This window comes from Dermacentor albipictus, chromosome 10, assembly GCF_038994185.2.
Source record: "Dermacentor albipictus isolate Rhodes 1998 colony chromosome 10, USDA_Dalb.pri_finalv2, whole genome shotgun sequence".
Taxonomy (NCBI): Eukaryota; Metazoa; Arthropoda; class Arachnida; order Ixodida; family Ixodidae; genus Dermacentor; species Dermacentor albipictus.
The window spans coordinates 67127347-67149092 of NC_091830.1; the positions used below are offsets into that span (position 1 = coordinate 67127347).

General features: G+C 47.0%; 1 protein-coding gene across 1 annotated transcript in view; it reads left to right on the forward strand.

The window, feature by feature from the left end:
- The window catches only part of LOC135898536 (uncharacterized), a 76850-nt gene extending 55897 nt beyond the window's left edge, over positions 1 to 20953 (forward strand). The window contains exons 12-13 of the mRNA XM_065427541.2: positions 10625 to 10738; positions 20790 to 20953. Of these exons, the coding sequence (XP_065283613.1) occupies positions 10625 to 10738; positions 20790 to 20930 (255 nt within the window). The 3' untranslated portion in view covers positions 20931 to 20953. The remainder of the gene's footprint in view (positions 1 to 10624; positions 10739 to 20789) is intronic.
- The last annotated feature ends 793 nt before the right edge of the window (positions 20954 to 21746 follow it).

Consider the following 21746-nt stretch of genomic DNA (forward strand, 5'->3'; position numbering starts at 1 on the left):
GAGAATACGAAAGGGGTGATTATACAGTGAGTGAAGAAAACTGTGCGAGTATTAACACCGAACATTGTTATTCTGCTAACGTTTCTGCTAAGGGTCTTCTTTCGCCAAGGCCCTGTCGAAGAAAACAGAGACATTGGTAGCAGCCAGGAGTATCCTTGTTAAACTATTGCTGATTACTTTTTGGGAGAGGCTGTGACGTCGCAAACTTTGCTAGCTAAATAAGGCTAATTTTTGAAAACAGAAGTAGAAAGGGAAAAAAAAATTATCCGACGATTACGATACTCCCTAATGCGAAATTTGAGCGCAGCTCTATACGTGTTTCCATTTCGCGATATTTTGAAGCAAAGAATTTGAGAGAGACATGTAGCAGAGTCGGTAATGGTCGAAAATCTGATCTGCGGATCAAGCGAGCCGGCGTTTATACATGACTCGTCAAAGATTCCAGTGTGATCGCTGGTGCCGCATGGCTTCCAGAAAGTACTATACAATTCGCATAGCGCATACAATCAGATTAAGAAACAATCGCACACAATAACAACCAAAACAAGCGCGAACGAGACCGACCCAACAGAACCAAACAGGCGCGGGCGAGAGCTGTGGCGCGAGCAGACGATAGTACGAAACGAGCGGATCGGCTGAGACCAGACACGAGTGCGCATCGAGCCGTAAGGAGGGTCCGCATGACACCAGCATCGCGCGCGCACGTCACTGAAGGGACCGCTCTCATTGGTCTCCGCCATTCGCGGCTCGCGTCCTTCGTCTCCCACTCCAGCGAAGGGGGGCGGAGCTGGTTACGAGGCCCACGACAACGCCGACGCGAAACCCAGGAACGGACGCCAAAGAGCTGCGCTCTAAAAACTTTAATAGAGTTCGGCTTATTATTTACGACTCCCTATAGCTTTACTCGAATGTCCCATGCCTCGAATACTGCACATGTCGTGTCCCTAGACGGGACACGACATGTGCAGGCGGATTAAAAGAGGCACAAGTTGCAGTCTAGATAAAATCGTAAAATCTCCCCAATCGATTAGTATGTATGCAGCAACAAATTACAGGGCTCCAAATTACAGTAGAATACTGAGGACCGACGTGTTCTGAATGAAGGCGTGGTCAACTTTGGAAATTTGTGTTTGCTTTTTTGCAGGAGACTGAAAGACTATAACAACTCTGTGACGACTGACCAATCGGTTTCTTGTGGAAATATTGCTTCATTAATTAAACATGCAGTAAGAATAATGTATTATGTTAACGGCTTCTTGTCGTCGCTCCAGTGCACGAGCAGAAAAAAGCACTTGAAAGCTCGAAACTTGGCTTACTTCTAACGTTCGTCGTATCAGTTACGCCGACATTGTCATCAACTTGGCATTTTGCTGCGAAGCTGTATTTGGGCTAGCGGATTCGTCCGTCCGTCTGTCGTCTGTCGCCTGTACGCCGAAAACTCATTCGGCGCAACCATGTGCACATGCGCGGAAAGAAAAAAAAGAGAAAGAGAGGCACGTGATTGACTGCACCAGTTTTAACGTGGTTCCTCCGTCGCAGCCAAACGCTCGAGCAGAATTTTTTCTCAGGCTCCGAAATTGGTAGGCGACGCGTCATATGTACTCCTGACTAGCAGGCAGCTTTCAATCAGCAATGCCACGAGCAGAAGCGAGAACGAGCTCGTCTACGCCGCGCAATTTCTGCAACCCGGGCACAAGACCCGGCTCGTTCAGCCGAGCGGAAGCAGCAACCGCGTACTGAGGATCCGGCATCCTGCCAAGCGGTTGTTCACGGAACCGTCGCGATTAACCCTGTGATAAACACCGGGGCCGCATGTTTCAGATTCGCTGGTAACCATCTGTACGGAGTGCTTGGGCGGCGGTTTTTGGTTATCGTGTATTCGTTCGTCGGTACACTAGCTCGTGCTGAACGTCACTATAGCCATACTCTGAAATATTGTTGCCATGGGTCTCTGCCAGAGGAAAATGCGGGAATCGAGAGGAGAGAAAGCGGAAAATGGCGTTGCCCATATGATTTTCATGGTCTTCGTTCCTTGGTGATCATTAAACTCCTCCTCCTTCCCTTTAACCCTTTCCGGAGTCCGTAACAATATTATGCTTCGCAAGAGAAGAGAAGATAGAACATGCGCATGCCCCCACATTCTTTTCAGTTCTCTTTGGTAACTGTGAAATTAACAAGACACTTTCAACTTCGGCTCCACTACCTTGCTGCCGTATTCAGGGTAAGATGTACAGTTGAGGAACTCTGGCGATGAAGCACGCTACCTGAAGAGGCCGATCGACCCAGGCTATGAAGACAACGATGGTGTGACAGAAGCGAAGACTGCTCCACGTCATCACGAGGCTTTTCATTATGGACGTAGTGGCACGGAAAGACTGCGACAGAAACGTGCTGCTATTCTAACGGCGGTGACCAGAATGACCAGCGACACAACTGAAGCAGAAGCAATCAATACCGACTTGTTAGCTGAGCAACCATCTTAACGTACTGATGATAAACGAACATATGCTTATGAACCTTGATAACCAAGTAGAAGAGCAGGTTACTGACTATAACCTTGCCGAGGAGCTTCTAAGCATCGCCTAGTATCAAGAATATAACGCCCATAAGTCTCTCATTGAACGCATTTTATCCGCGCTGCAAGCAACGCCTACACACGTATTTAACGATGACCCTCATCAAGCACACGCCCAGATTATGCTACCTTACCTCGACGTTCCGAAGTTTCACATAGTCCCCTAAATATTTGGCAGATACATTTAAGACTGCTTAGATTGGCAATATGAAAGCACCAGAGTGACTATGGGGGCATGTTTTCAATGGATGCTTTCAACGTGCATTAAAGTTCTTTCTGCTTCTTTTTGTATCGGTATGTGTGCCCACGTTTCACAGCTGCTACTGTGGTAGACGCTTCAGCGTTCGTCGCAGTGGCCACAGCACCATTGAAATCCGCACGGCAATTGACCAGCGGGAGGCAGCAGGCTCATTTTATACGCTCATGACGTGGCGCCCCTCCTGACCATTGGCTGAGTCCTCACGTGCACAATCTCGCATGCATGAAGCACTCCTTAAGTCAGCCAGAACCATGGGGCCTCTGTGGCATCAGGGAAGCATGCTCGTCACGCCCGACTGAGCCCCGAGCACGATTTCCACCCGGACCCACATGTAACCAATTTCGTTTTCATAGCCCTTAATTTACTTTGTTTACTGAAACATCACTGAGAAACTTCACGCCAATCGGCACATTTTTAAGCACAGCTCCCAGGCGCCCGTTCCCGCGTTCAGTATCGGCATAGCCGAGCGAACCAGAACAGCGAAGGATGAAACAGTGAACGCGGAGCACATCGAAAGCTGAAAGACAGCGATAGCGAACAAAGCGCGGGTAGGAATGCAGAAGATGAGGGTGCAGCGGAACCATGAGGCGCAAATCGTAGGGGGAGGGTATGGTGAAGGCATAGTACCGCGCAAGACGGTCTCTGCTGCTACAATCGCTACGAGATGGCGCCAGAGTAGAGCGCCGTCGTCTGTTCACCGATGGCGTGCGGCTGGCGCGTCGACCGATGCCGTATATGAGAAGAAAGCGCTGCATGAGTGGAGGTCTGTCTGTGGCAGCTGCTACTGATCCCCTCCCCCCTACCCACGCGTCACCCACCCACTGCCCAGCGATCTCCCGATTAGGGAGTCGGACGCGTCAAACCTCGCTCCGTTTAAAGTGTGCCTCGCGAGACACATTATCCGCGCCAGTGAATATATCGCGAAATAAAAACCAATATAGAGCTCCGCTCAAACTTTGCGCTGGGGAGTATCGTAATCTTCGGTGAATTTTGACGTGCTTTTACTCTTGACCCCGTCGCCCATTTTTGGTACTATCGCTTGGTCACGCCGCCGCCGCCAACGCCGGATTTTCCCGTAATGGCGCGTATAATGCTTTCGCAATAATAAACATCCCGAATTTCGGAATGAATTTGAGTCTGGCATTCAATAAATCCCATATGCCACAGACGTAGACAAATAAAAATACCTTAGGAGCTGCCTCACAGGTAGATATGAAGGTGCCATCAGTGTCTTGTCGACAACTAATGAGAGCTATAGGACAGCAATAAATTTTCCCGATTAAATATTCGGCCAGACGTCTCTGATTGTGTTCAAAGAAATCACCTGCACGCTGTCCTAAATATATGTAAAGTTTGTTCCTGCAATCATTTCAAAAGGCTTTAGAGGTTGTTTGAACAAATGGGGACTTGGCCTGGAAGAAAAATGCGACTACAGTGCGATCGAGTCATACGATGTCCAGCCGCGTGCCCTCTGGTTGGCGAGCTTCTTGAAACTGCTATAACACACTCTTCCGCAAGAAATGGTACTCCGTTACACTCAGTGCATCTTATGTTAGACATATACAAGCGTTCCCAGTGACAGACGAGACGAAATGGCTGTTGTTGGAGAATTTTCGAGCCTTGAGATAAGCAACCGGGAATAGGCTATATCGACGACATTTGACAAGAGATGACAAGCCTGAAATGCAAAACAACAGTATTATTACGCGAAGGACGAGTCAGTAAGACGAGCAGCTATTTATAGGTTATATTTACAACAGCGGTTGCAGCGCTGACCGGTCCCATTCACAGCGCGAGCCCAGTTCGGTCGCGGAGCTCCATGTAATAAAAATCACGTCGTGTGGAATAAAATTGGCGACATCTGTGGCGCAGCTTGTAAGAAGTGCTCGGGTGATGGCGTAGCACGTGGCGTAATCCGTGGCCACAGCCATACACCTGTTCCCATAGGTAAAAAGAGGAAAAAGGCCAAGTAAGTCCAAACCAACCCGAAAGAACCGTTCCGCGGCAATGTACAGTGGTTGAAGGTAGCCCGCAGGGAGCATCGATGGTGTCTTGCGTCGCTGGTATTTCTCACATGCAGCTACGTATCTTCGAACGGAGCGAGTAAGCTCTGGTCAAAAGAAGCGTCGGCGGATCCGGTCCTAGGTGCGTGACGCACCCAGGTGACCGGTACTGGGGTCGTGAAGTTCGCGGAGAACAGTGAGCGAAAGTCTTCAGGGATGACAAAAAGCAATGCACAGCCATCAGGGTGATCATTGTGGCGGTAGAGTACGCCATCTTGAAGTGTGAATAAGCGAAAGGGATTGTCGGCAAGTGACGATTCCAGGAGGGTAATGATGATGCACAAGGACGGGTCACAGCGTTACTCGTCGGCGACATGGTGCAGCGGAAAAACAGAAGGAGCACAGGCGTCGGTGTCAGTATCAGACGTATAGTTCACTTCTTCGACTGGGTAGCGAAAAAGGTAATCTGTGTCCTGGTGTTGGCGTCCCGACTTGTAAGTGACTGTGTAGTGGTATTCTTCTAGTCGGAGGGCCAAACGCCAGAGCCAGCCAGTAGGATCCTTGAGTGACGAAAGCCAACAGAACGCATGATGGTCTGTGATTACTGAGAAAGGCTTGCCATATAAATATGGGCGGAACTTTGAAACAGCCCAGAGGAGCGCAAGACATTCGCGCTCGGTAATCGAAAAGTTGCGATCTGCAGTTTTCAGGAGCCGGCTAGCCTAAGCTATAATGCGGTCGTGTCCGTGGTGGCGTTGCGATAAGACAGCACCGATACCATAACCACTGGCATCAGTTCGGACCTCTGTAGGTGCAGACGGGTCAAAGTGGGCCAACACCGGTAGATTGGTGAGAATAGTGATAAGGCGTGAAATTCGGCAGCCTCACGGGAACCCCACGTAAAAGGCACGCCTTTCTTCAGAAGTTCAGTGAGTGGTCGCGCGATTCTTTCACGAACCGTCGGAAATAAGAACAGAGCCCCAGAAAACTCCGGACCACTTTATTAGACTGAGGTACAGGAAAAGTCAATACTGCTTGAACCTTCTCCGGGTCGCGTTGTACTCCGGAAGCATCGAAGAGATGGCGTAGCAGATTCTAAGGAAAGCTGGTCGACAGCACTTCGATAACAACGCCATCATATGGTTTCCAGCGCACGTCGCCACCCCCACCGATGAGGGCCTCATTAACATGAACGAGGTAGCACACCGCTCTGTGCGAGAACTGACCCGCCGCGCAGAATCGGAGACCGCCTCTTCTAGTTCAGAACTGCTGGCTCAAAACACGCGAGAACGCCTGGTCAGGTACAATGACATCACCAAGCACTACCAGCTAGGCAGACGGTTGTTGCCTCCACCTCACCCCATGCTGAAACGTCGCCAGGCAGACATCTGGCGACAATTGCAAACACAAACCTTCCCCAGTCCGGTGCGATTGCAGCACATTTTCCCCGCGCAATACCCGACTGCTCTTTGCAAATTATGTCAGGAGACTAGAGCGACGCTGTCACACATGTTGTGGGAGTGTCGGCTTAGATCAGCTACAATAGCAGTAGCTCCGGTGGCTCTTGCGTCGAAGTGGGCCGCCGCTCTGCGCAGGTCCAACCTCAAGACACAAGAGTGGGCTGTCCAGCAAGCCCGAGAGGCGCCGACGAGGCAAGGCCTCGAAGTCCCCTCATGGGAGACCTGAGCCCGGGTCGTCAAATTTGCCGGATTCAGGATAAAGTTGTTTCCATCCATCCATAGCACTGTAATCTGTCGGTGCCTGAAGTGGCGCTTCAGTGAGTTGAATGCAGCCCAGCTTTGCGGAAGACGTCAAAGATAGCTGCGACGCACTGAGGGTGCGTCTCAAATGTAGCAAAAAACACAAGGATGTCGTCGAGCTAACAAAGGCAAGTTGACCATTTGAAACCTTGAGGCAGGGAGTCAATCATCCGTTCCAAACATGGCGGGGGCATTGCATAAACTGAACGGCACAACCTTGAATTGGTAGAGGCCACCTGGAGTGACGAAAGCGATCTTTTTTTGGTCTTGCTGATCGACGGAAATCTGTCAATCACCAGATCGAAGGTCGATGGACGAAAAGTATTTGGCACCGTGAAGACAATCAAGAGCGTCGTTGATTCGTGGTAAAGGGTAAACGTCCTTTTTAGTAATTCGAATTAGGTGGCCGTAATGAACGCAAAAACGGCACGTGCCATTTTTTTTTTTGACGAGCATGACCGGCAACGCCCAAGGACTCGACGACGGCTCAACAATGCCTCTGGCGAGCATCATGTTTACTTCCTGCTTAATAACTTGCCGCTGTGCCGCGGGCACGCGATACGGTCGGCGGTGAATGGTAACTGCATCACCAGTGTTGATCTGATGCTTAACAAGGGATGTCTCACCAAGTGGTCGATTGTCAGTGTCAAATATATCGCGGTCGGAAAGCAAAACGCGATATAGGGCGGCTGATTGGTCAGGTGAAAGGTCCGGAGCGACCATGTGACATAATGGGCCGTCGGGGTCAAAGCATCCGGCGGGTAATCAGGGGGATCTGGAGATGTGTCGGCTGAAAAAGCAGGGACGTGGTAGTCAGTCACTGAATGGAGCGTGGCCACCGCTATGCCTTCGCGTAACACTTGCTTCGTCAAGCCGAAATCGATAACGGGGAGACACATCCGATTAACGGCAAGGGTTACGACGGACTGCGGTGCAGAGATGTCGCGCGCCAGGAAGACATCACGATTAGGTGCGACGACATAGTCGCGATCAGGCACGGTTGCCGTTGAGGCTGATTCGACGAATGTTAGGGCTTTTGGAGGTAAGCGAACATACGCTGCAGTGCCGAGGGTGTTCGGTTGTTCGGGGTGAACGTCTCAAAGAAGAGGAAGCTCAAGGCGCAGCGCACCGGTGGCACAGTCGATGAGGGAGGAATACGTCGTCAGAAAGTCGAGCCGGAAGATTAGGTCATGAGGGCAACTGGTCAGCACGGTGAGCAGGACTCTAACTTGGCGGCCAGCAATTCCTATGCGAGCAGTGCACACACCCCTAACGGCAGCAGTGGCGCCATTCCGGCCCCCCTTCATTGGATGAAGGGGGGCCGGACTCGCCACTTCAATCTCACGGCGAATGATACTTGTGACGTTCCCTTGAAATGGCCGTGTGGCGGTAAGAGTTGAGCAAGAGGACGTGGCAGGAATGTTTGGGAGCCGGAAATACTGTGGGAGGACGCGGCGGCTTTTGGCTAACTCGAAGCGGTGGCTTTCTTTGACGATGGCGTCGACAGTAGAAACGTCTTTATAGACGAGCAAATGGAAGGCTTCGTCCGCGATACCTTTTAGGATATGGCCTACCTTGTCACCCTCGGTCATGTGCTCGCCGACTTTCCGGCAAATCGCGAGCACTTCCTATATGTAACAGACTTAGGATTCGGTCGACGACTGGACACGGGTGGCAAGCTCTTTTCGCGCAGCCTGTTGGCGGCCTGACGGGTTGCCAAATAGGTCGCGATGCCGTTCATTGAAAGTGTCCCCGCTGGAGAGCTCGATTTCATGTGCGTGAAACCAGAAACGCGGTGTCCCGTCCAGGTAAAACATCACATTTGCAGTCATCATGGTAGAGTCCCAGTAGTGGCTTAGGCTAACACGCTCATACATGCGGAGCCAGTCGTCGACGTCAACGTCATTTTGGGCGTCCATTGTGCCATGATCATGGAGACTAGGAACCGTTGTGGTTGGTTCCGCAAGTGCAGGTGGTAACGGGGTGGTTCCATCGGAAGACATGGCTGGGAAGACGATGGTTCGAAGCTTCGTGGCGAGGACGGGAAACGTTCCACCTCCACCACAATGTTAAGCGAAGGACGAGTCAGTAAGACGAGCAACTATTTACAGGTTATATTTACAGCAGCGGTTGCAACGCTGACCGGTTAGATTCACAGTGCGTTCTTCCTCCTCTTCTCTCGAATGATGGCGGCCACGCGCCTCATTCAAACAATGAAATATCACACGCGTGTAACAATATAAATCGTGAAACGTACTGCAAATAGTTGCATGCTATGCGCGACAAATATCACTCTGATGAGAACAAAGGGAAACTTCGCAAATTTGAATGATACTTTAGCTGTGCTAGAAAATTTTATAAATTCAAGGAATACAGAAGCCTGAAGAGATTAAGCTGTGTGAAAAGGAAGTGCTGACATATATAGACGTGTGACCCAAAGTGGAAGCAGAATAGAGAAACACAGATTTTCCAGCTCGTTAACAGACTTGCTCAAATACAAAGTTTTTGTGCAAAACACACGTTTAGGCTGAGAACTCGAAGCAAGCGCTTCGTAACAATGGTTATTGATGATGGCAGTTAACGCACCTTAATTACAGAGGGGTTGTCTATTATTCTGAAAGCCACTGTATTAGTCGAAATTCTGGTCACCATCTCGGGATTTGGAAAGTTTCGGCACCTACAAACCCTTGTCGGAAAATACAAGTCACGCGGCATATTTGGTACCACTCACACTCGCTTGAATAGAGGCTATAGAAGTTCCAGAAAGTCGCAATAATTTGTTAGCATTGACAGATGCGAATTTACTTGATAAGGTGAAAAGCAAGTACTTACGTTGGACTAATTTCCCTGTATTTGACACCTTACTTAGCCTCAAATAAGCATGCTTATATGAGCAGACTAATAATGACGGCTCGTCAGCGGAAACGTGCATCCAGTGCACGGCTCTTTGACCGCCATTGAAGCTTTCATAGGAGCGACACATCATGGAAATACCACAACTAGCCTACGTTTGCCAAGCCGGAAACTGTATGGAGCTTCAACTTATGACTAACGACAGCCAACGTTTCCCAGCAACTGAAGCCATTGTTGAAAGTGGAACATCTGGGACTGGCCAACAAAGAGAAGTTTTCAAGCGATCACGAGTACGTCTTCAAGAACTTCGTGGAATGAAACGTTCAAAACAGTGTCCGATAATAAGCTGAACTGCATTGACGCATCAATTTTTCCGGGCGTAAAGGCAACGGGGATGTCGCTTTAAAGAGGTTGGACTTTCTGCAGAGAAGGCTATACGGAGAAGCAGAGTTGCAGAAGGAAGAGGGCACCGCGATTAGGAGCTACTACAACAAAAACTTCGCTGAGAAGGTCGCAATGGACAGTATAAGCGAACATATTACGCTGTTAATTACACACCAAGCTGTAGTGAAACGCGACAGAACTACGACAAAAGTAGGGTTGGTATATAACGCTTCTTCTCATGCTTCGGATTCACCTTTATTTGAGGGTGTCTTAAGACAAGGCTGAATTTGAAGCCCAACATTCTTGAAACACTGCTCAACAAATTAGTGAAAGGCTTTGAACAGTCCCCACGACAGTAACTTAGAAATCGAATTTATGCGCCTGCGGCAATGCGCTCCTGGAAGCCGAGCACAATAAACCACAACGCTGCCACGCAACCATTAACTCTACAGTTAATGAATACCCCTTATAAACTACCCAAGTTTTCCACTCTTGTGCTGTCAAGATGCCCAACAATGCTACATTAGCACGAGCTAAAATAAGCCAGATGACATGCACATCACGTTATAAATAAAGATATCTTGTTGAGGCCAAAAACTATTGTACGCTAATATTGTTGCAAGAGCTGGTCAACCTCGCGGTAATATAAGACTGCCCCTAAGATTTCCTGTTCCGCTCAGCTTGTGCCAACAATGCAATTTTTGAGCGACAACCGTTACTACCCGCGCCTTTCACTTCACCTAGTGCCCTTATGATATCCTTGCTATCCGCACGTTCGTTCTTTCCCCAGGCCTGCTACCTAAAAAACCACATGGTCAAAGTCAGTCGTGATTATGCCTACATTGCGATCAAGGATCGGCACGTGCTGCTCACGTACGATACGTCGGAGAACCTCATCTACAAGGTATGTGTCGTCCGTAAGTGCTGACATTGCGAGCGTTGAAAAAAAAACTTAAAATAAATTAGTCTATCAGTACTACAACAAACGGTGTCTTTAGGGCGGAGACCATCTGCTTGCATAAAACTCAGAGAGTTACCGTGTCTGATGCTTGCATAAAAATTTCCTGCACAGGCTACACCGCGCGTGGTTGCTTGCGCGTGGTTAGCGCAAAGCAATCAGATCGGAGGAAAGAAGTTGGGCGCAGTACCATGCATCACACGGTTTGTTGCTGAAAGTCACCCAGACCACACTATATACGTCTAGTGGCCACAGCAAATCGCAGTACCCATACGGTTAAACAAGGGTATATGCTAGGAAGTGACCGATAGCGACGGCGCTCTGACCATCCCGCACCAAGTCCCTCGCACGCTAACGCTAACGCTAACAAAATTTTCAAGGAACACTATAGCAGTATAAATTGCAGCAACTTAAACGTCATTTTCTGATGGCTTCAGATTGCAGCAGCTTCTCCTTGTAACAGTTCTTCAAGGCTTCACTTGCGAGTAATCTGATACTTAGTTGGCAACACTGGTTCAAGAACATGTTTCGCACGGGTCTTGTAGATAAAACTCGTGAGAGTGCGCCACGACGTCAAATAAGGTTTGTAAAAGCACACTGTCTCCTTGCTCTTGAAAAATATCTAAATTACGCGCGGCTTCAATCTTCGGCAACAAATTTCCAAAGCACCTGGGGTTGGTAGTTAGTATTTAATTTATTTATTTACTGATTTATTTATTTTGTGATGAAGGAGAGCACATGGACAAGGCCAGCCAGATTGTCTATTCGATGCCTGCAACGCAACCACTGAGCCAGCCGGATTACCGGTGCTTGGCACGAGTGAGAGCAACTCGCCCATCCGGCTGTTCCTACTCTGCGTCACCAGAATTCTCGGTTACGCTTGACACTACAAGCTGAACCCCTTTAAATTTCTTTATTACCCACAGCGTCAAAAACGCATTGCAGTGGAGTGGTTACGAACACTATGATACGTGCAAGAAAAACCACATCAATTTGTAAAGTATAGGGAAGAAAAAGATCCCAATAGTTATAGCCGTTTTAAATCATACAAATTCTACCCATGCACAAGGCAATATATACGGAGTTTTATGGGGAGTACGCCACCGCAGTTTTTTGGGGGGACTACGCCACCGCGTCGGCCACGTTCCACACTATGGTATCAGAAAGCAAGAACATGCGTTTACTTTAGATTTCAAAAACACCAAGTAGTGAAAATTAATCCGGAGGCCCTCACTGTGGTATCTGTCATAGTCATGGATACTTTGGGAAGTCTAATCCATGATTTCATTTTGGTTCTGCTACGTGTGATGTGCAGTGCGCCGCTTTACACGTGACCTTCTGGCGCTACGTCATGGCACTGCCCGACGCGGCAAGAAAACTGCATTTCTTGCCCGACCCGGAAGTGAAGCCGCTACTGCCCTAAAAGTAATTTTAAGGCACTGTGCCAATACCTGAAACATGTATTCGTTAGAAGGCAAACATATACGAATGTACTTGTAATACTGCATATAGGTTAACCTGGAAGATAATGCGCTGTCCGCACCAACATTACGTGACTATTTTCACTTCCCTAGTTTCTGACTGGTTAGCTTTTTGCTTATAGGGACTCGTCTTGTGCGTGCATGCCACAGGGCTACTTTCTTGGAGCTCTCGCGGTCAAGAATGCAAGATATGAGACTTTATTATTATTATTATTATTATCATTATCATTATTATTATTATTATTATTATTATTACATTTTGTACATGCTTTTTATTCTAGAATATCTGTATACATATCGTTCTTTCTCTCTTTCTTTTTGCGTCTTCATCAAAACTTCTCTATCTTGCTGGTACCGCTATTCATGCATGCGACAGATCTGGTCGTATCAATCTCTTCCCTGCTTTTTTTTTTACAAGTACTCCAACATCTGTTGCATATCTTGGCTGCTGACCGGTTGATGCTTCCGTTTCGCTTAAGTTCAAGCGCTTCTGGAAGTTGTACGTTATCTATACGCGTCTCACTGGGTAAATTCCTTCACAGTGCATCAGGATGTGCTTAGTGGTCTCCGGATTGCCGTTGCAACATACACAGGACTCATCTTATGGCGAATATTTACTCCGGTATGTTTGCTCGTTAGGCGGCCAGCTGGAGCCCCAAATAGCAAGGCACTTCCTTTCCTGTTACTTATTTATTTTTATTTATTTACGCAATACTGCAGGCAGCAATGCTGCTCAAGCGGGAGAGGGTTTACAAAAGATGCTTTTTCAACATATTTTCACATGAAACATCAGATGCGCATTCTACAACACCTTCCGGTAAATAGTTCCATTCTTCGCTCGTAAGTGGAAAAAAAATTATTTCTGAAAGATTTTAGTGCGAGCGAAGTATGACTGGACTACTTTAGAATAGAAAATACGCGACGACCATTGTGGAGCATGGGTAATATATGTGGCATTTACTAAACCTGTTTGATTATGAAACAACGAGTAAAAAAATTTCGACCTGGCGGTTTTACGGCGCACGTGGTGCGGATCCAGTCCAAGTTTGCCTAACATGCCAGAAAGTGATGATGATGTTTTGCAATCGGAGCAAATAAACCGTGCAGCCAAGTGCTGAATTCGTTCAAGTTTATCAGTTTGCTTATAATTGAAGGGATCCCGCACTATGGAAGCATACCCTAGGACTCGGCGTACGAGGGAACGATAAGCTTGCAGCTTGACAGATAAAGCAAAATTCTTTAGCTTTCTGCGTAGAAAGCAAGGCTTTTTGAAGGCTTTGTTGCATATGTTCTTAATCTGGGTGTCCCATTTGAGGTTACTGTTCATTGTAATGTCTATGTATTTCACAGCGGTAATAGATTCAAGGTTCCGATTGTGAATGTCGTAAGCTTAAAGTAGTGGTGTTCGTTTCAGTGTTATTGTCATTGACACTGTTTTGGACAAGTTTTTTTTTGCGTTCCTTTGTCGTCGCACCAGTCCGCGTGTTTACCAAAACTATTGTTAAGTGTATCTTGGCATGAAGAACTCCTGATAGCAGAATAAATGGCACAATCATCAGCAAACAATTTCCCCGTGACATCAGGATCCAGATTTTTAGCAATATCATTTACATAGATAAGAAACAGCAGGAGTCCCAACACTGACCCCTGTGGTACACCGCATTAGACAGGCAGGCTATTAAATTTCACACCACCGATTTCCACAAACTGAACACTATTCGCTAAATAGGCTTGAAACCAATGCACTATATTTTCTGGCAGTTCAAGTGATTTAGGATTAGAATTAGATTTGCATGTGGCACACGATCAAATGCATTTGACAAGTCTAGAAATATTGCGTCTATCTGCAGGTGGTCGTCTATGGCACTGGCAAAGTCGTGTACAATAGATAACAATTGAGTTGAGGTTGAGAAGTTCCTACGAAAACCATGCTGAAAATCAAGAAAAAAATAATTCGCTTCCAAGTGGTTAGATATGTGCTTAGCGATAATATGCTCCAAGAGGTTACAACATGTGCTTATGAGGGATATAGGTCTGCAATTGTTAGGAATAAGTTTATCACCTCATTTAAACACCGGTATTACCTTGGTCGTCAGCCAGTCCTTTGGTACTCAGCTCTGTTTAAGGGATGCATAAAAATAATGTATAAGAATTCAAAAGTTAGTTCGGAGTATCGTCGAAGGAAGGTGTTAGGCAAACAGTCGGCTCCAGGCGAGTTTTTTACGTACGGATTTTCCCTTCTAATTTCTTTCTTCTCATAGTTGTAAATCTCGAGGGTGCTTTTTGTTTCCAGTATTTTTCCAACACTTTATTTTCGATTAACTCCTGGCAGTATATACACATTCAATTATGCTGTACTTGCCAACTTTCTTGACCTCTTCCTCCATTCGGTGTCAATGCCTTGTAGAAACACATAGTTATGCATTTTGCCGCCCATTCATTTTATTCTATGGGGCTGAGGCTGCTTTTGTTGTGCGCTTCTCTCGGATCGCGAGACACCTAGCGCCCCCTCTTTTTGAATGTTTGCTCTACACTGCTTATATGAATGAGGTCAACACAGTTACAAAACGAACATCCCCCAAAACGTGCTAATCAACCAATGGGGCGCTAGCACAATTCTTCATTTATGATTTTTATTTTTACTCTTGGGTAATACACAGCGTTTGGGGGACCGTTATAGCGGCAAGCATATGCACGATCGCGTCCTAATTTAGTATAAAACTATTTCCGTCGCACGCTTTCCCTTCTCACGAATCCCGCCAGTATCGGATGGATAACCTTTCAGTGACGTCACTTGTGAGTATACGACGTCACGGAATTCACGTGAACTGACAAAGCGCTTGCGACTGACCCGTCGTCTGCTTGCGACTACCACCTGACCCGTTGTCTGCTCAATTTTGCACGTTCGCCCACGTTCGTCGACGCCTGAGCTAGGTGGAAACCCACACTTGCGTCTCCCGGCCGTGTCTCGGCAAACGCAGGTGCAACCGCACAGGAAACGCGTCCGCACCGTTTTTTGCAACGTCACACTATTTTGCTCTCAACAATGACCTTTTCGTGATGCCTATTGCGACGAGTGCGGAGAAGGCAGCAACGTTTCAATTGTAGCCTTTAAAATTGAAAGAACAAAAACAAAACACAAAAGACCTCTTGAGCGCCTGCTGTCAGTTGTACTTCGTGAAATCATTCTTCGTAAGCATTCAAAGCTGATCTGTTGTCAAGTTACCTTTTAAAGTTATCGTCTACGCTCCTTCAAGGTTTGATATAAACAGAAAAATATTTGGGAACGTTGTGCGAAAGCTTAGGATGTGTGATACTTTTGGTTACATAATAGTATTTTACTTCAACACCGGGCTATTCAAATAAATGAATCATCTTTATTATGAACCTATATTTTTATTACAACTTAGCCCCAATTTTGGGAAAGTGTTCCCAATTGAGTATGTTACATATATCAATGAAAGCCCAATGGATACTTGCATTTTCTAGGAGAGACTTCATATTTTATCTTCACTGCTGATTCCCTTATGCTTCGTCGAGCACGAAACCCCGCGGGAGAGGACACGAAATGCCTCGCGCGTTTCTGGTTTCGTAGTTGCGAAGGTGTCCACCTGTTGGTTCACAAAGTTCCGTAACGGTAGCTTAAATTCGGCAATCCTTGTAAGCAAACCACTGCGGCACATAATGAGATTCACTACTTGGTTCCCACAATTTCAAGGAAAACCACCACTCCATTGGTGTCGTGCGGCTGTTAGTTGCAAAACTGACGAAAGACAGCTTGTATTTCTTAAAACCTTTCCTGCATTGCCAGCGCTTTTGCTCGGATAATTTCTCCGACACCTGTGTCGCAAAGTCTGGCGCTGCACAGAAGCAAGTTGCAAGTTGTACAGGAAACAAGTAAGTACGAATGACACAATAATACTGCATACCACAACATTAATCATGCAGGAGAAACGCCTGAACTGTGCAGTCATTGTCACGAACATTCGGCGCAAACACAAGGGACAGAGACGGAAATGTACTACACAGCGCACATGTCGTGCATTTCCTTCTTAGGTCCTTGTGTTTGCACCGCATATTCCGAACCACGAATCCAGCATTCCAACTAGGCCAATTATCACGTGTACGCGTGTACATATGCACAGAGAACAACAGTTATAACTACAAAGTTTTCGTTCGTATTCAGTCTGACCGTGATGACGAGGTGCGAGTCAGTCAAACGTGACACAAGACGCGTCCCTTGCTCTTGTCACATGGCGTAGGCGTCGGTACCCGTAACGCTTCACGGGGCTGCCGTTTTATTCTGGTACAGCACGTGGCCGGTTGAGCTGTGATTGCTGGCATTGCCAAGCGGTTGCATCCGCCGCGTTGGATGGTGGCAAGTGACGACTACACAAAAGCCGTGGAGCACTGCCTTAGCAGCGTAGCTGAGGCTGAGGAGGCAATGCTGTCGCCGGTAATCTCTCAGACGTCCCCACTCCCGTCAGGGCCACCGATGCTTCCAATCAGGTCTCCAGCGCATAGCTGTTGATGCGGCTGCACCAGTCCATGCCCTACGTCAGCAGTGACAGCTCAACGGCTTTTCTCCTCCATTTTCTCATTTCCTCTTTCCTCGAGCTCCACCAACCTTTAATCTAGAGGACTCGGCTTTTCTCACTTTCTTCATTTCTCTGTTGTGTTCATACTTTCTTTTTTTGCCGATTGGAGTCATCTTGTTCACATCACACGCGCATGCTTTTCCTGTCATTTGTGAGTGCCTCACAGCGTAAAGCCTGGGCTTATGCTCTGTAGTGACCTCTGAATGCGAGTGAACCAACGCCCATACATGAAGGCGGCTTCACGCGTAGTTTAAGAGTGCAATAGAAAATGTGAAATCGGACGCACAAACTGGCGCTGAAGACACTGGAGACACTGAAAACATAAGACATAAAATAAAGTATTCCGTTCGACCAATTGCGTGACGCGAAGGTTACTTTGTCCAATGTCCCTAGCGACGTTAAAATCCATACACCATGAGTTATCTTGCTGTCAGTGGGCTATACAGCATTGTTTTGGGTTTCTCGAAGCGTTACCAGGTTGACCAATGTGATTCTCTAAAGCAGCATTTATGTGCGTTTGTGGGACGCAAGTGCAGTGAACTAGAATTGACGCGAATGTGTGCGTGTGACGGCAGAAGAAACACGGCGGCGACGGTAAGACGATTGCAAGTCTTCTACGAACTATCGAATTGATGTAGGCGAGTGACATGTAGGTGCAAGATGGTTAAGAAGCGCACAAGCTAAAGGCTCACACTGACGGCAGCATGGGGTATTAGAGCATACCGAAGGCTGACGTGACGGCGATATAGTAGCACAATCTGAAGCCCGTATGCTTTCATAGCCATTCAGAAGGGTGGCGTGGCGTAGCTGCTCGCCTTCGCTGAACCTTGATGACGCTGCCAAAGTCGAGTTTGATGCAGCGATGTCGCACTGCGACATTACGCCCACCTGCAAAGACCGCGCCTCGATGTCTGGTTAAGTGGCCTCGTAACGACTAGAATGCCTTTGAAACTGTGGTATCACGTATAGGCGGACGGAGGAGGCCGTACGTTGCTGTACGGCGCTCGGAAATCAATGCTCGTTAGAACCTTTCTTTTTCAGTGGTTATTTGAGTGGGTGCGACCACCGCCCCCAGTTTTCTTCTGCCGAGAGGCCACGATCTCATTACGCGTGCCCAGCTCCAGCCCATATTGCACGCTGCAATTGGGCTGGAAATGAGAAATGAGAAATTCGGATTATAAAACTTCGGGTGACGATGCCACGACAATAACGCCTTCACACACACACGCACACACATTATATATATATATATATATATATATATATATATATATATATACCAGATTGTCTGTTTAATTTCGCTTCGCACATAGCACTAATCTAAATACTCGATCTAAATTACTCGGTCAGGCTTCCCGTACTTCTATGCGCAATCTTTATACCGGATTACAAAATTAGCATAACTACGTTAATGATTTTTTTTCATTATTAACATTACTGCCACTATTTCAATCTGCGAATTATAGCCGGTGACTTCTCAAGGCGTATTCACTTGAAACGAATTCTCAGTTCTGCAATAGTTTCGACATACTCATTTTCAAAGTGTCCGACGAAATTCACTGGTTTCCCAGTTGCCTCTGTGCTTCGATTAATAACAGCGTTTTCTTAAAACAAGTGACTGGAACGTCTTTCCGCCTTTCGTACGGCACAGACATCCCGACAGTGGGGTGTACTGTCCTGTTGCGAGTCAAGGGTGTATGGTTCTACACCCGTGAGTAAAAGTATGCGGACCACACGGTCGCCGAAAAAAAAAAAACCAGAGTTTCTTCGTAATTAACACGCATAAACGAAAACTGCCGAGTCCATTAGAAAGCTTGCAAGGCCAAGTTTCGAATGCAGTTTTTAATTTGAAGTTGCATTCACTGACAAAGAAGAAAATTACTTTTATCGCGCACTCTCTGGTCCCTATACTTTTGCTCACGGGTGTACATACATTTCGTCCTTTAGGTATATGGCAACGCGTCGTACTCGTCAGTCCATGTGCTGTTCACAAAAAAATTGCAGTCTATCAATACATTTCAAGTGATGCATTTTGATTTATTTTATTTATTATCATTTATTAATATTATTATTATTACTGGGTCGGAGGACTTGAAGTCTTCGTCACCTCGGCTGCGGTTCGGCCCGGTATTGCACCATCTTCGGCATCGACTCACGCTCCCCCTTTCTTTTTTAATTTTTGACATGCAACCACGAAAAATTCATTGAACCCTAGACACATACAGCTGCTCTGTAAGAAGGTCGTAGTAATTACTGCCTAGAGCCAAATAATTTGCTAACTTCGTGTAGCGGCAGTTGGTAATGATACAGTTAGTAACACAACTGACTCATAGCCAACTGTTACTAAAGGGTCTCAGCTACCAATTCAAAGCTCACTTAGCGCCGCCTAATACAAATATTTTCACCTCTGCTTCATATCATGACCAGCTGTGGCGTATTCTACAGTTGGTCCGATATGTCTTAAAGGACAGAAATTTCGCATCCTACTGGAAACACTGATCGACTGGAATAATTTGCCTGAACCATCAGTAAGCATCAGTAGCCGCACTGGCTTTAAGTACGTGGTAATTAATATGAAATGTTGTATAGTACCAAACGCGATAATTACATACATATTCGTGGACATTGCCTGTTTGGAAAAGTGGACTCTTTGTGCATTTAATTTCTTCGTATTGCGTAAGTGTTCTTTTTTTGGTTGGTATGTAAATAGTACTACTTTTTCGATACCTTCTTTTGTTCCCTGCACTTTGAATTCTTAGAAATAATGCTGTATTTTTTACTCTTGCATTGTATTCTCGCCTCTCCCATCTGCAATGCAATTCTGCGCACTCTAAGGGTTTCGCAAATAAAACCGCATCCTCAACCAAAACGCGTTGTAAGGCACAAACTACGCTGGGGTGCTGGGGAGTAATAACGCGACCGGGATTCTTCAAAGCGTGACATCGAACACGAACGTTAGCGTTCCCGTTCAGATGTTTATTATATTGACCGTCTGTGCACAAACGATCATTCTTTTGTTGCTTTGTTGTTGTTGTTTATTTAGCGCGGAAAACATTGCTGACCTAAACAGTAAGATAAGCAACAGTGGCGATTTCCAACTAAATTTTGTTGCTGGGAACATGCTGAATTCCGGCACCTTAACTGCATCCTCACCACTTTGTTGTGCTACGCAGTTCTCGTCTTTCATTCGTTAGGCCTTCATTAGGTTTGCGACAAGGTTTCTACGTAAGGACATCATGCTTTAAGCGATAAAATTTTGTTGAAAATGTGCGTTTGCGTTCCCCCATTAATGTTTGTGGTTTTCCGCGTTCAAGCGTTTGGTCAGGTGAGCAATGATAATGTAGTTAAAAAGGTTGCGAAAGGTGACTGCTAAACCACGTTGAGATAATGTTCATAGAAAGATTGACAAGAATCACAAAGGCGTCGGTGTCTCTCTTAACTGCCACAACTGTACCCCCCCCCCCTCCCTTTACTTGGCATAAGAACGAGGTAGTTACACTAACCTTCACCGCAGCCGGTAGCGAAAATGTGCCGTTGGAAAACGCGAGCTTGGGTGCATTTACACCTGCTGCTATTGACGACACCTCTGTGTGCCCTTTTATAACATTTTAAATATCATCGTGCTGCTATTCGGTGTGCGGAATTTTTCCTTCGTGAGGTCAATTTCGATTTCTCTTTCTTTTTGTGCCAATTCATGGCTAGCCTTCATCATCTTTCCACTTCTTGGGAGTTCCAGTTCCAAATTTCGACGGGCGTCCACGTGTCTTACCATGATTTCACGGGAATTCTTTTTTTCTCTGCACGACCAACTTGGCTAAGCAATTTATGCTCTTCTCGGCACATGATGTGAGCAAGATATCTCGGGGTCTTTTACCTAAAAATTTCCGCCAGCTTACAGTTTATTTTTTGTTCTCACAGATGTCCGAGGTCTTCACAACGTACGCGCACCCCAAGCACGGTGTGGCCATCTACGACGTCGACTACGACCAGTACAACGACACTTGCGGGACTCCCGACTTCTACAGGCTGCGGCAGCTTAGCCGCTACATGCTCATGTAGAAACACAGATGGCTTGCACAGTGTGTGATGACCCATTTTTGTGTGGCAGCACGTTTTTTTTTCTTTTACCCTCTTTGCGTAGATGTCCAAGCACCCTCAAGGGGCACGTTAAGGAGCAGCTTGGCCAGACCTCAGAACCGCTAACTCTGCTACAATGCGATGGCGCCCTTAATGTGATGATCGCATCGTCTCGACAAAGGCGCGCACGTATGTCACGGGCAACCGGACACAATCTGGCTCATCAAAGGGACGTTTCCGTACCTCGTACTAATCATCAACTTGCGATTTCTTGCACACGCTGACGCTCTACCTTAAGCCCATACACGGTCGAGTATTTTCTTGGATACCTCCAAGGTGCGTGAAATCTGCCTGCAATGCTAGAAAATATGCGGCACCGGTGGTCGGATCGAATCTCAGTGTTCCCGCACAACAGCCAAATTCTCTAACCATTAGTTTACCGCGGCACGCACACTTCTCCCGTGGTAGTCGCCCTTTAAAACGTCTTGCCCGTGCGTCGCGTTTAAATTTCTCGCATTCTTTCCTCGTGACAGCTAACGGAGAAGCCGTGTTAAACTGCACTACCTTCCGCGTCGGCCCATGTTTTTACGCGCAAGCGTAACTGGCCAGCTAGTGAAATCGGCGAATGTATGTTTGAAGGCGCGGAGGAGGAAGGCGCCTGGAGGTGAAGAGGCACGCGCCCGAGGAACGTGCTGTGCGGCTTGCGACAATGCAGGTGTATCGGGCAAGAAGCCGTAGCTTAAAAACTCAAAGCCCGTTCAAAGTCCAGTGCTGTGTCTTGCGCGAAGTCCTGGAACG